Genomic DNA, 14,791 nt, shown 5'->3' on the forward strand with positions numbered 1-14,791 from the left:
GTGCTTTTTCAAATGCATACAGCGCGTTCTTGGATGGCTGAACTGAATACAAATTAGCGAGGCAATTTCCCAATCTGTTATTTAGTGTTTTGTACACTCACAAACACTCCCACGCACGCGCACAAGTCCAGATTTGTAAATTGACCTTGGTCCTTCATTTAGTCAGTGAAGCCGTCTACTACATATACAATTACAGTACTGGAGCATCACAAGGCTTCAAACTTCCCTAATCCCTCATTACCACAGGTCTACATGATTACGGCTCAACTTTGTCACTGTTGTAATGTCCGACCCCACATACGCAGCCGCCTGGTTGATTGCCCGGTTACATGCTGTTTAGAAATGTGCTCAAACACGATTTCCACAATTGTCAATACTCTCTTTTTTCCTATTTGTCTAGTTTTCGATTTTTCCCTCATGCACAGCACGCGCTCACGGTTCATGCACCCACAGCCGCAGTTGTTTGTATATCCAGGGATATTTTCAAACAGAGCCGGTGAAGGATATACAGCCGGTGGTAAACACAGGGTTCGAAGGTGGAGTGCCGGTGTTCTTTCTCTCCTGTTTGTTTAGAGGAGCTCTCCCTGCTCTCTACAGGCCAGAGAGTGAAATGATGGATGGAGACAATTTAAGGAAGAGAGTATTTCTCCTTTAATAGAAATACTGCCAGTGGATCTTACTCAGAAGTATCAAAATATTGTCATGAAGCCAATATTTAAAAAAACATTGCACATCTCTTATGCAATGCCAGTAACTGAGCATGGAATAACCAAAATAGCCAGTTGCTTCACATCAACAAAAAATTTCCAAATGATTGCCTTCCTGCTAGAATATCATTATAAATCATTTCCTTTTGTTAATCTCTGTGCAACAGCCAGGTTTTTCAGTTTAGACATGTCTTTTTAGCACAAAGGGTTTATTGTACCGCTTTCACTGAGAGATACTGTGGGACAGAAATAACAGATATATGGCTCATTTTTAAGCCCAAACATCTGTGCAGAAGCCCAAAGTAGCATGCATACATGCATCCATAAACATTTACATACTTGTAAACATGGATTTTGAACATGATCCAAGTGACTAACATAGGGTCCGGATGACACTGATTACCATCAGTGTTACATTTCAAAAATGAGTCACCTACCTACCTACTCCGGGTTCCTTTTTGGTAGTGTTTTCTGACACAATGGTTGTTGGGTAATTGAGTATTAATGCAAGTTTAGGAGATCTTTAGATGATTAGAAGGACTAATTAGTTTTTTTCTCAGATACCAGCAGGCACTGCCAGGGTCAAAATGCTGTCAAGGGTTGACACTGTTTTCACGTTTGTCGTCATGGGACTGTGGAGACAAGGGTTTCACACACTGGATAACCTAAGAGAGGCCAGAAAAAGAGACTCCACCATGACCTCAATGAGGGCAGAGGTCTTGGTATGTGTCAAGAAAAGCAAAGGCATATTGGGTGAATGCTTCAGATTCCTGGCTAACACACAGCAATAAAATAACCAATGTTGTCCAGAATTTTACCTCTAGGATTTTAGAAACACACATCCCCTGCTGTGCATCTAAGCATTTACCAGCTACTTAGGAAAAACCTCTCTTTCCTTTCAAACATTCTTTCTGAAATGGTTCCTCTTCAGTGAAGCACTTATGTGGTGAGACACTGCAACTTGTAAACTCAAAGGTCTAACATGTACACAGTGCTAATGACCTCCAGAACAACCGTAATTGTGATCGTTAGCAGTTCAGTGCTGCCGTTTTTGTTTCTAAATTGCTCTTAGTCTACCTTCCGGAATCCACCTCGTTTGAGTCATCCTCTCCATAAACATCAAACACGACCACATCCTCAGAAAACAAGAAATGGACAGATTGCATGATGGCTGTCAGGCAAGGAAGGACGGACATCTGTGTCATTCCAGCCATATTATGAGATTAAAACACACAAGAATAGGTCAAAACTTTGAAATGATACATTCTGTTTACTGTATCTGGTGACAAGATTGTCTTGTTTTACTACTTGTGGTCGGCAGAAAGCCGAGGTTTGTTTGTGTTTGTTTACACTGAAGGGCTTTAAAGCCACCTGTAGTAACCTAGCAGATGTGAAACTTTTTGTTCTTTCTTCTCATGTTACACTGATGTTCAGTGCTTCACATTTCTACACTTTTTACTCAGTCCCTCGGGAACTCCAAACTCAGAGATCTACTTCATTCAATGCATAGAAACATTTTAGTTTAAAGGTGGATTAAGTTTTATTGGCCAAACTGAAACCAAACCACACTGAAAACCATGAACGCAAACCTCTAAACCGAGCATTTAACATTTGTAGGGTGAAGTGCAACCGTGCCTTTATTTTTTTTTAGTTTTCTGCAAGTGGAAAAGGATGTAGTCATCATGTTTATGCCCAGCGTAATTTAAGTCTTCAACACCATAACCCATCATTACTTTTCTCATATTACTAGTAGTTTTGTACATGATTTTAATTGTGTTTAGATGTTTTGAACACAGCTAGATGAGGGAAATCTCTGGTAGTTAACTTTTTTCCATTTTAGCACTAATTGTGTCATCATTCTTTTCTTCTATATCTCTAAGTCCACATCATTTTTTTCCATCGGTTTGATCCCTCACTTGTCTTGGCTTACATTAGGTCTTCTCCTCGCCCTCTGACATTGTCTTGCTCTAATCCTGCGTTTTAAGCTCCTTTGGTGATGGTTTGTATAGCTGTGATTTTCCAACAGCTGTGAAATTACAAGACAAGTACACTACTGTTGTGACTGACAACGCTGACACAGAGAAACTGAGTGCTTTTATGGTATTAATCTACATCCAATGATGCATTAATGGTAGCTCCTTTTGCATCAATAACACTTGGGAAGCAAAGCAATAAAGGGGACATTTTCTATGTTGTCATAAGAATGGATAATGCCAAAACACCAATCTAGCTAAGATGTGTATGACTTTTGCTTGTTCAAGGCTCCGTAATACTGCCTGTTAAGAATTAAAAGGAGGTCAACTTCAGATAGTGAATAAGTGTTTCCGTCCACCTGATTTTATGCTTATTGAAGGGTTAATTGCAAGAAATGCTTTATGTTTGGCTGAGGTGGAAAAGTTGGTAAATCAAATATGCGCTAAAACTGGAAGGAAACTGACTGACTAATGTCAACACAAGTGGAACTTTAACAACTCCATTTACTTTCTTCTGACTGAGTGATGTCAACCTCTCTGCAGTATATCTCCTTGCATTGCAAACAATTAACTCTCCCAGTTCAAGGTTGTTTTAACAGGTGCTTTATTGAAGAACACAGCCTTGCGCACACACTTAAATCTAATAATCCAGACCAATTTAACCATAAAGCTGTCGCAGGAGAAGGGAAACAGCCATTTCCTCTGTGACCACAGTCCAGCGACAGCCTATACACCAAAGCCACACACTTCTTTTCCCCTTTTGTATGTGTGTGTGTGTGTGTTTGTGTCAGGGCTCGGTAAGTACGTGGTGTAGGAGCACTCTGCAGCTTCCTGTGCCTTACTGGTCAAATGCCACTGGCTCAACAGTGTTTCTCTTGACAAACTCATACATGAAGAGGTTAGCGGTCAGTCCGCAGTGGAAGCCACATCCTGTTCCCTGGAGGCTATTTGCTTTGAGCTTTGAGTAACACTGTTACAGTGCAGTTGTTTAACAGTCTTTGATGAAAACTTTCACTATTGCGAATGACTTCAAAGTTTGTTTTAACCTTTATTTAATTTAATTAGCCTTCTTATTAAAACTCACCTTGTGTCATTGTTGCACATTTTAGTGTTCATTGCATTTACTCTAGTTTGAGAGCTAAACAAGGGTGGAGCGTTATCATCAACTTTCCCTGACCATCCCAACTAGTGGAGCATTGAGTTGGTGTCTTTTCATTTAAGCAACTTCCCACATTCCTCAACTCATAACAGTACCCACAGGTCCCTCCCTCCTGACAGGCATGAATCCTTACATACTAATTGCTCTTATATTTCTCAAAGCCACCCTTACTTTGCCAGTTGCTTGAATATCTTCAAAGAGATCCGCTCCCCGTGGCATTTGTGTCTACATACATGTCAGGTCATTTCTGTGTAAAGTGAGGGGCGTGTGTTGAGTGTCATTAGCTTCTCTCCTTCTTAGTATAAAGAAAAAAAATGCCTCACTCTCTTTTATTCGCTGTACACAGACGCGCACACATCCAAACAGCGCTGCTAAATAGATTCCTGGCAAACACAAGCTGTGTTGACAGGAGAGATGAGCTGCTGGTCCTGTCACAGCTTGCCGAAGGCACAGAGCAGGGCCCACGTTCAAAAAGAGCCGCCACTGTTGAAGCCACAAAGCCAGCAGACTTGTTGCTACTGCCTCTGCCAACACACACAAACACACGCACAGAGTCGTGCATCACTGTATCAAAGGCGGCCGGGTGGGTGCTCGACTATTTGAACAGGTGATTCCCATTTACATCTGCTCATCGAATTGGCTTCATGCCTCTAAGGAACTCGCACTGTCGGGCGAGTCAATCATGCATTGCTAGTTTCACGTTCATTTAGTTTATCTTTGGAAATAATGCTGTTAAGGAGACTGATATGTTAGATGTTATCTTGGCAATTAACATGATGTAGTCTATCATTTTCATGGGTACTTTTTGGGAGTTTGTCTGTTTCCTATAAAAAAAAAAGGGTTCTGTTATGAATGAGTTTAACAAGTGCTTTTCATCAGAGGTGTATACTATTATTGAGTTGTCTCTGCCAACCTGTCTGCTACTGATGATGATTGGTGTGCTTTGAACCATTTTTCTTTTTTGTTGTCATATTTAACCATAGATGATTGATGTGGCCACTGTTTTGGGCAGTGTGATTTTCCAACCGCAACATAACAGCAGATATTTAATGTAGACTTAACAAACGTTTTTCCACAATTAGAAATCATGCATCATGTAGCAAATATCAAGTCTGACCAAATGTGGAAGACACTGAATTTGCCACTTGTCTCTCAGGGGAACAGAAGCTGTGATCAAGAGGCAATATGTTCTGATGGAAAAGTCGTTTTTTCTCTCTGTTGTCTGGTTTTAAGTCAGGTGGAAATTACTTGATGAATTAGTGATTTTAAATGTAGCCTATTTAAAAATAAAACAAGACAGGGTGAAAGTATGTTTGAATCTTCTGGTACTTTGAGAAATACTACAGTGAAGAGGTTCAAATGTGTGCTGAGATGCATTTGGAATAACATTATTCCCTAAAAAGGAGACAAATAAATGTAATAATATTTTGCTTAAATAATGAGATCCTTCATATGAATCAGTCCCCAAACATTTTACTAAGGAACACTTTAAGCACTAAACACTGCAGGGCAGCTGTACCCCTCACCCACTGCTCGAGTCCCCTCCTACCAGGAGTCGTAATTACTGATGTCCTGTGAACCCCTCACCCTGACTTCATCCGTTAAAGGCCCAAAAGCTATTTCCCTAATCAGTGTAGTAGGGGTCTGGCTTCTGGTTGGCTTCTGTGTTTTATGTCAGTGTTACAGAGGATAATCTAACTTTGATGTTCAGTTGGTAAATTGTAGTTGGCTCTCCACCGTGGAGGTAACATCATGTGAATGTCAGTTTTGTGTTTTTTGCACATGAAACTGGCCTTGCAGAGAAAAAACAGTCCAGTATTTATGTTGACAACTACTAATGCACCACTTTCTGTTTTTCCTCCCCTGTTTTTTCCCTGTGTTCCTGTCTATTTCCTTACCTATACCTCAGAGGGGTACAGAGGGTTTTTGGAAGTCGGTGGCTCACTATGTGCCTCGGGAGCCGACAGAGATGAGAATCCTCAATCCCTACTTCATCCAGGAAGCTGCCTTCCAGTTCATTGGCCTGCCCTTTAACAACGGCCTCATGGGCAAAGGGGTAAGACACATGCAGGAATCAGTCTTCAGCACTTAGACTGTGTTTTCAAGGGAAACAATTGAACTGAGAAATCTGATACTGGATAATAATGAACTTTATGTATTTATTTTTATTATATTTATATAGCCCACTTTAAAAATATGATGAGACGATTCAGACTTTAACTGCACCAAACAATTGTTTTACATTTACTGTATATTCTGTATACAGGACAGACATTGTGCAGAAATGATCCATTTCAGTGGTACAGCACTGAAGCCAAGTTTACGACAGCACTGTGCTCTGCAGTTACAAATTTATCTTTAATTGATGTAAGAAAAAATGCATACGTTACATAATCTACTGTGTCTAGAGGCATGTAAGGCCTTTGACCTACATTTTATCAGTCATGTAACAGTCGCTCTGATCAGGGAACACTTGTACCAAATTAAATGTACTTTTTGTCAAGTTTTACCATCTTTTTCAGATGTGTATATGATCTGCTTTTCAGTCGTGTTTTACTCTTGTATGTTTGTTCTTGAATCTTATTTTCTGGAGAAATACCTCAGAATGGCAGCATAACCACCACCATTTTCAAAATAAAAGGGAGAATTAAAGTATATTAAAAAAAATGCCAAACAATTTCTGATTGTTGACATTGCCAAAATGTTGAATACCTGCTACAACCCTGCTCCAGTCTGACTTCTACACTGCTGCACTGTTTTTATTCAGTGTTAGAAGTATATATATGGGCTTTGCTCATGGATCATGTTTGTCTGGACGCTGCTGAATCAGCTCTTGACCAGAAAACTTTTTGTTGGAGAAATAAAGTGAAAAGAGCAGACAAATGTATTGATCGTGATTGTATTCATGTATTATTGAGAAGTGTGTTTGGTTGGTAAGTAGAGGGGAATATTGTTAGAGAATTAGAGAAGACATGGGATGTGTATCACCGTAACTCTGCCCTCTGGGGCCACCAGAACACCCCTGCATGAACTCCACTCTGCAACATGTGTTCAACATGTGGGTATCTGGCCCGTGTGTGTGTGTGTGTGTGTGTGCGTACATGTGCGTACATTTCTAGGTGTTTGCAGCATGTATTGTATGAAACAGTACTGCAGAGTTGTATGATTTGGCACATTCTCCCCCTAGAACACTTTTCTGTCTATCTTCTGACCATCGCAGTTAATGTTTATATATGTGGAAATTAATGAGGAGGCCTATTTGTTATACTAGTGTTTATGTTGAGTGTGTATACGAGTGTGTGTGTAAATTAATCTGTATTAGAGCACGCAGTAGGGGGTTGGCCAGCTGCTGGTTCAGCTCCACCTACCCTGAGGGCTGCAAATCAGGGTAATGATTTAAATGGGGCCTCCCTCCGCGCTTTCTTCTGCACCCACTTTTTTTTCCCTGACACACACTCTTTTTTTCCTCTCTTGTTCTCCAACATCCACACACACAGCCCCTGTACCCCCCAGATCTCTGGCAGCCCAAGGCGGTTAGGAAGCACAGTTCAACCCTGTAGATCACTGTGTTGCAGCAGGGGTCTGCAGGGGTCGCGTCTTAAAGGTAATAGTTAATCACCAAGTGCTCAAAGTCAGTTAGCAGCAGTGGAGCAGAACAAAGTCAGAGGTACAAAGGCAAAAGGGAAGCTGATATATGAGAGGGACAGTAGACATCTGTCTCTGAACTAGTGTCAGAAGCCATGATCAGTTTCGAAATTTTATGAAAGTGGTGATGCCGCACATGTTTTGTCAATTTTAATCCCTGTGTTAGTCTAAATACATTTTCATGAATAAATGATGCTCCTGGTGCGTATACGCTGTGAGGTCCTGACGGCCTCCATCTCTGTTTTTTTAACTACAGAACATTCCAACTTTGGGAACAGTTGCTATAACGATGGCACTGCATAACTGTGATGAAGTGGCGGTTGCTGGTTTTGGCTACGACATGAACACGCCCCACGCACCTCTGCACTATTACGAGACGGTCAAGATGTCCGCCATTAAAGAGGTGAGTTTTGTGAACATCTGAGCACAGCATTAATTTCTAGTGTGTTTTGGTCAGAAAGTTAAAAAAAATCTGTTGCTCTGTTCTACAAAGTTGGCACATATCGTGCATAATCATAGCGCTCTTAAATTACCAGATTTTTAAATGAAATCTGGAGTGACATTCTCCCCTTGCTAATGAGAACATTATTTTCTGGCTTCACGCTGAAGAATAACTGAAGAAACAAAACACTGTAAACTTTGATGAGGAGGGACCACCGCTCCTGTGGAGGAGGGGAGAGGTGAACTGGCCTACAGCCAAAATACATTCTGTACAAAGCCTTCACTGTTTAGTCTGATGGTAATATTAGTGTACAAAATGTGCATGAATAAAACTTCTATCAGCTTTTGTATTTGCATCCAAAGATATAGCTATATATGTGTGGAGTTGCACTGATTGGATGTCTCTCTCTTGTTTTCTAACTGACGAAGTTATTCAGAAATAAGAGTTATTGACAGCCTCTTTGGTGCTGTTAAAACTGTGAAGGTGGGAAGAAAAATGTCTGCAGAGTGTAGCTCTGAAACGAAATAAAAACTAAAACCGAAGAATGAAAGCATCAAAAGGTTAAATCTGTAATTTACCAAGATTGAAGTTTCGCTGGTCTTCCATCAGTCACTGAATCAACATACAAACGGCTTAAGTGCGTCGTTTGAGCGGCCATTTTCTAAACGCCCTCCTTCCTCTCCATCAGTCAAGTCTTCCTCTCCGTGTTTACACTGAAACCCAGTGGAATCAAAGATGTCACCCGTGTGCTGACACATGTAAACCATGAGCTCAGTATGAGGATAACCTTTGTCTAAACTCCCAGTGAACCTTTAACATTTATTATCATCATCTTCATCAACATTGTCATCCGCCACACATGGCTAATTAATGGGAATACTTCTGGCTTTTGTTGTTTGGAACACTTTTAACCACAGCCAGACAGTGTGATGCTACTGAGGTCATCTGCTATGAGATGCTTTATTTTCTTTAATTCTCTGATTTCAGCTGATCAAACTTATTGACAAATTGATTTAGATTTAAATGATTGATTTAAATTTGCTGTGATCAATATTTTTATCTAAAAAATAATCTAATGAGTACTTGACTGTGAATGCTTGTTATCACCCAACTGTGCAGTTCCCCTCGGCTCTACTGAGGTTTTTGCGGTTTTGATTCACACTCGCAGCTGTCATTGACCAAAGCTTTGATTAATCCGCTGTACGTTATCTGCTCAACCCCAAACGGCACACAGACAATTAGCCTTCCAGCTGGTGAACATAGTGGAGCAAAAAGGGGATAAATAACCAGCTGTTTGATAATGATTTAGTCATATAAGCGTAAAAGGAGATTACACGGGAGATCAAAATTAGAGAACAAACTATTGATACTTCATTTATTCCGAAATATTGCTATTTTATCAGAAGCGAAGATTTAAACAATGTTTTCTTCGGGCTATAGGATTCAAAAATGAATAGGAAGTGTAGAGGCCACAGCTTTGAATGACTTCAGCACATCTGCGCCCACATCACTAGTTTCTCACACTGCTCTGGTTTGATCTCGGTCCATTCTGACTCAGTCTCTTCCACAGTTCAGTAACTGTAGTGGGTTTCTTTACATTGTGTGTCTTTACAGACATTACTTTGTTGCCAAGGGTTTTCCAGAGATTCTCTACTCTTTAAGGATTTAAAGATATCTTGAACTGAATTTTGACAAGGAGAAATAATGATTTAAATATCTTTAAATACAATTTTTACTAGTAAAAAATGTTATTGTGGATATCTTTATCATTCTGACTAGTAAGAATATAATTTTGACTAGGAGAAATGCTACTGTAGATATCTAGAATGTAACTACAGATAGGACTGTGATTTGATTAAATGTTAAAAACCGCTTGCCATAGCTAGCTGGCTAATTACCAGGCCAGATAGGAATATTGTACAGCGTAATTATTTACCTGCAAATGTCAACATCGCTCTGGTTGGATGGTGAATGGTGCTGGTCAATATTCTTCAACATCAGCTGTCAATCAAACAGTAACACCAGCCTGCCCTACCAGAGGCTTGGGAGCTAAATCCTGATGCATCTTTGAAGGCTTTTTTTCTTTTCAGAAATAACATTTGCTCAGTTTATCATGACAGCACACACAGATGTCAGTTGGACTTAATTACAGCCTTGTTTCTCATGTTGGTTTCCAGTAAAACTGTAGCTTATTGTTCCTTCTGGTCCTGCTGTGACCCATCACGTAGGGGTAGGAGGTCTGACCCAGACGGGCCTAGAGTCTGTAGGAGAGTCTTGAACCTGCCGGATAGACCAGAGGCAGCTGCAGGGCCCAACCTCCTTTTAGATCTCCACTTTTTCCTCTTCTTCCCATTCCCTCCTGTACGTTTCTTCCTCCACCCTTTGTCTCCTTTATTTGCTCTGTGGCTGTTCCTTAGTCCCTGCATCCCAAAGCACCACACAGGAACCACCGGCTCTGGTTACATGTCGACCCACTGGACTGAATCCTCATAGCACAGTAGGGAGGAAAGCTGACCCACTGTGGCTTTACTCATATACCGTATATACACACCCACATGTATAGACACTGGGAAGGGAAAGTCCTCAACCTACAGGTTCAAGTGCATATAGCAATGCTTTTGAAATACGTGCTCATGAATGCTAATGTAGAAGTATCCACATGATGATCATGTTTTTTTCTTCTTTTGATTCTCCCACAGTCATGGACACACAACATATCCAAGGAAAAGGAGTTCCTCCGCAAGCTGGTGAAGGCTAACATTATCACAGACCTGACCAACGGTATCTGAGTTTACACCCCCCACAGTCTCTTTCTGCCTTTCCCAAAGGACTATAAAACAGGAAAATGAGAAATGGATTGACTCTGGAGAAAGAACCCTTAGAATCTGGGTGGCCTGCACACTGTCTGGGTTTTTTTCATATCAAAGGAGATTATTTAACAAAAAAAAACATACAGGAGGGTTTTTGTGGAGAGATGCACACATGTGCCTTCTGAACCAAAGACTCCTGCTGATTCAAGCAGGGAGCGGAGGGGTTGGACACAGGGAGGACTGGATCTGCCCAGTTCCTGTCTTATCAAGGGACAGTCGCAGGAAAGCTCTGCTGGCCCCAGCGCTTCAACGTTTACCACTTCACCACCTGGAGTATCACATGAATGAATGGTAAGGAACAGAAGTGACATGTTGACATACAGATGTCAGGATTCAGCTTGACTCACTGGCTGACTTGATGAAGGGACAGAAGAGAAAGGAATGAAAAGAGGACTGTTACGGAGAGCGTGCGGGAATGGGTTGAGTATTAGCAGTGCCAAACGTACCTCGTACAGGGGAGAGGCCGTCCTCCTCCTTTTGCTGCCTGAATGTATTCACTTTCCTCAGTGTAAATATCAAAGATTTTTACTGTGCTTTTAACAAGCTGCAGCAGCCCCCACCCCTGTCCCACCTATCCCCACTCTCCATTTGTCCATTCATTCATTTTTTTACTGCCTGTCCAGGGTCCAAAATTAACACTTGCCAAGCCAGTTGACGGTAGATAAATCAGTGAGGGTCACCTGACACACAGACTTGGGTCACTTTAAGACGCTAGCAGTCGAGTGTTTAAGTAATATACTGACTTCAGTTTTTGTAACTTTGTAAAAGAATTATATTAGTGACTCTAATAAAGCAGGTTCTTTCTTTCCTCAACAAAGTGGCTGTGTGAGTTATCCACATGTGGCTGCTTATATCAAGTGAGAGGTCACCGAAGAGATTTAGATTCTCAACACTAAATGGCATTGAAAGCACGTATCGGGAAGAATTGTGTATTAATTATTTTGGTCTGTCTAAATTATTTTAATTGTGGGACTATTTGTTTTTAGATTACCAGCTCTGGCAGGTGAGCCCAAAAGTAAGACACTGCATCTCTCTCTTCCACCTCTTTGTCTCTTTGTAAATCCCTCCTCCTCTGGGCTCATCCATGTCACGGTACTGTCTTCATCTCTTCATCAGCTGCAAAGCCTCCAGGCTGCAGCGTAGACATACAGTAACGTGTCCTGGTCAAGGAGAACAGATTCTGTATGTCGGATCCCTCCTCCAACCTCCTGTTGCTGCAGGTTTTAAACAAGGTTTTATAGATATATATACATATATATATATATTTTTGGTTCAAGGTTCATTTTAATTATTTATTTGTCATTGTCACAAAGTCCCAACTGTTTGGTCACAGGCAGGCCTGCTTTCTGTTGTTTTTGCTCAGAGAAAAACGCAAACGTTTGAATTTGTGTTGTTTTTTTCTTTTCACCAACGTATTTCCTTAGAGACTGCATCATCATTTAAGTTTGTGGCAGAAGCAGTGTTGTGATTAAGCCAAATAAAAACAGATTCATCAATGACTTTGGTAATAAATTATGTTAGACAGCAGCCTTTTATGTCTGTGCTTTATGCGGTTTATATTAACAGTGGACACATAATAGCAAATTTCTTAGATTTGAGAGAATCTATGAGGTGGTAATCGCGGCACTCAATTGTTAAATTAACATCACATGTGCTGATCAGGCCTTTGCACTTTGTAGATGAGGGTTCTGCCACATGTTTCAGTATTTTAACACTGCATGAACATAGAAAGTGTTCAGTATTAATCAAAACTTTTGCTTCTCCTTCTGCTTCCCCCCTAAACACGATGTGACTATGTTAACATGTCGCATCTGTTTTCCTTTTTGTCATATCAAATTAGTGCGATAATCACTTTTACATAGTAATTTTAAAAACAATTCAATGAGGGTTTTCAACTATTTTCTGTTTCTACGTGGTCTTGTTTGGAAGTGCATATTTACTGTACATTGTGCACACACAGATTCACTTCCTTTACTCTCAACCAGTAAGCTGCTGCTGTTGCATCTGCTTTGTTGCTCCATACGTTCCTGTTCTTGATTAGTTCTAACAAACACCGCTGGGATTCTGCAGCAGCGTGTCCGACCCAGTCCCTTCAGAACGGCTTCACCGGGTTTGAAGGAATGGATCACTTTTTTCTGGAAAACTTGGCCCCATTTGGGACTTTTGCTGAGAGCAAAGGTACAGGGAATAGCTGACCATTGCACTATCATGAGGCGCTCTCAGTGCCTTACACCTCATCACCTGGATACTGTAGCGAGGAGTTTGACCTGTGAAAGTAACTGCAGCTGATCCAGAATGTAAGATCAGCTTCAGGTCAGGACAGGCCATGTCTCATTTCTGTGATTTGGAACCAGTCCATTTCATATCTGTGCTGTATATACATTATATACAGTCTAGGAAGACCTGAAGCCCCATACTGGTTGTTTTGTATGTTTTAGCCCATAAACTACATATCTAAGTGTATGTTAAATGTTCTAATACAAAAAACTTTAACTTTTTTCATGGTTGCTCATTGCTCATTAGTACTATGAGTTTCTGGCAGCTTACAATTAAAGGGGCACTCCACCGATTTTACAACTGATGTTCAGTTTACTCGTCACAAGGAGTACTTCTCAGCCTGTAAGAACTTGTATAATCAGGAGGGAGCTTTCTAAAGTCCAAGAAAATGTTGGATTCAATGTTTTTGGAGCTCATGCTAGGGACTAAACGTCAGGATATCTTGCTTTCTGCTGCTACGTTTTGGATTTTAATTGTCTTTTCTTTTTTTTAATTATTCCCATTTTTATGGAAGTGCAATGTCAAATCACTGGAGTACCTCTTTAATGCTTGAATGTTTGAACATCCTTTGAATGCGAGGAGAGTTTGAAACTGGCCCCTGCCGACTGCTGCAGGGTCGTATCGCTATAATGTGACTTGACAAAAAATAAAGGAGACTGATTATGCGTAGCAAACAGGTAAGATTTATAGCTTACTGAAATCATTTGATACCAGTGGCGTCTAAAATCTCAATATGTTTTGAAAAAAAAGGCCATTAATAATGTAAAGTATGTGTAGTCAGCGGGCTAAAACATGCCAAAGCACCAGTATGGTCCTTAAAGCTTTGAGACTAAACAGACCCTCCGCTGGAGTTTCTTCTGTTTTTTCTTCTTCTAGGTTTTTCATTTTCATTTTTACTCATGCTGGAGGAGTTCGAATGGATTGGACCCAAATCGCCTCTACTTCATAACCTGTTCATTTTAAAGCAGAATGTATATTCGCTTTTATCAATCATCATATTTATGAACATTTTCTTTCTTTTATTTTTGACATGTACATTTTCACCACCACCATCAGAAAGAACTCAAAGTGATCGAAGGTGTTACCGTTTGTTTTTTTATATACAGTTATAAATGGCTTTCTGCAACTCAATAAATACGTTTGTAATGGATATTTGCATGTTGTTTGCATCTTTTGACAAATGTGGAGTAACTGGTTGTTTCCCCAAACATTCTTGCTTTTGTCAAAATGTTACGGGGGGGCGAATGTCTCCGCAGCACACATTGGCCCTGCAGCATGCTTTGGGTATTATACTGTCTGTGTGTCACTTAGTCCCATTCAGAGGTTACAAACTGCAGGAAGCTCACAGTAAAGATGAAGAAGGGATGAACGGAGGAGCGTGGACAAGGGGATTTCCTCTCCTGCTCTGTATCTCCTACCTGCAGAGCCAGAGGAAATCATTTTTCAATTCCCCATCCACCGGACTTCCTCCCTAATGTACTCTCCTTTTTTCTCTTGTGTGTTTATGTCTGGCCCTCTGACTCTCACTTTCCTCCCCTCACCCATTCCTCTTCCCTCATTCTTTTCCATTTTTGATGTCTGTTCCCATCCCTATGCCGTGTATTTTCTTTTCTCTTCACCTGCTCCACTCTGAGGTAGATCTTGTTTCATTGCTGTGGCCATGAGGGACCCATTCAAGACCTGTTGCACGCACGCACGCACGCACGCACGCACACACA

General features: G+C 40.8%; 1 protein-coding gene across 2 annotated transcripts in view; it reads left to right on the forward strand.

Moving 5' to 3' along the window:
- Window positions 1–14,194, forward strand: part of st3gal3b (ST3 beta-galactoside alpha-2,3-sialyltransferase 3b) — a 39,381-nt gene extending 25,187 nt beyond the window's left edge. For both annotated transcript variants that reach the window (XM_083928550.1, XM_083928551.1), the window contains 3 exons: window positions 5,749–5,895; window positions 7,741–7,887; window positions 10,626–14,194. In XM_083928550.1, the coding sequence (XP_083784676.1) occupies window positions 5,749–5,895; window positions 7,741–7,887; window positions 10,626–10,715 (384 nt within the window). In that variant the 3' untranslated portion in view covers window positions 10,716–14,194. The remainder of the gene's footprint in view (window positions 1–5,748; window positions 5,896–7,740; window positions 7,888–10,625) is intronic.
- The last annotated feature ends 597 nt before the right edge of the window (window positions 14,195–14,791 follow it).

Source organism: Echiichthys vipera, assembly GCF_963691815.1.
Source record: "Echiichthys vipera genome assembly, chromosome: 15".
Classification (NCBI taxonomy): domain Eukaryota; kingdom Metazoa; phylum Chordata; class Actinopteri; order Perciformes; family Trachinidae; genus Echiichthys; species Echiichthys vipera.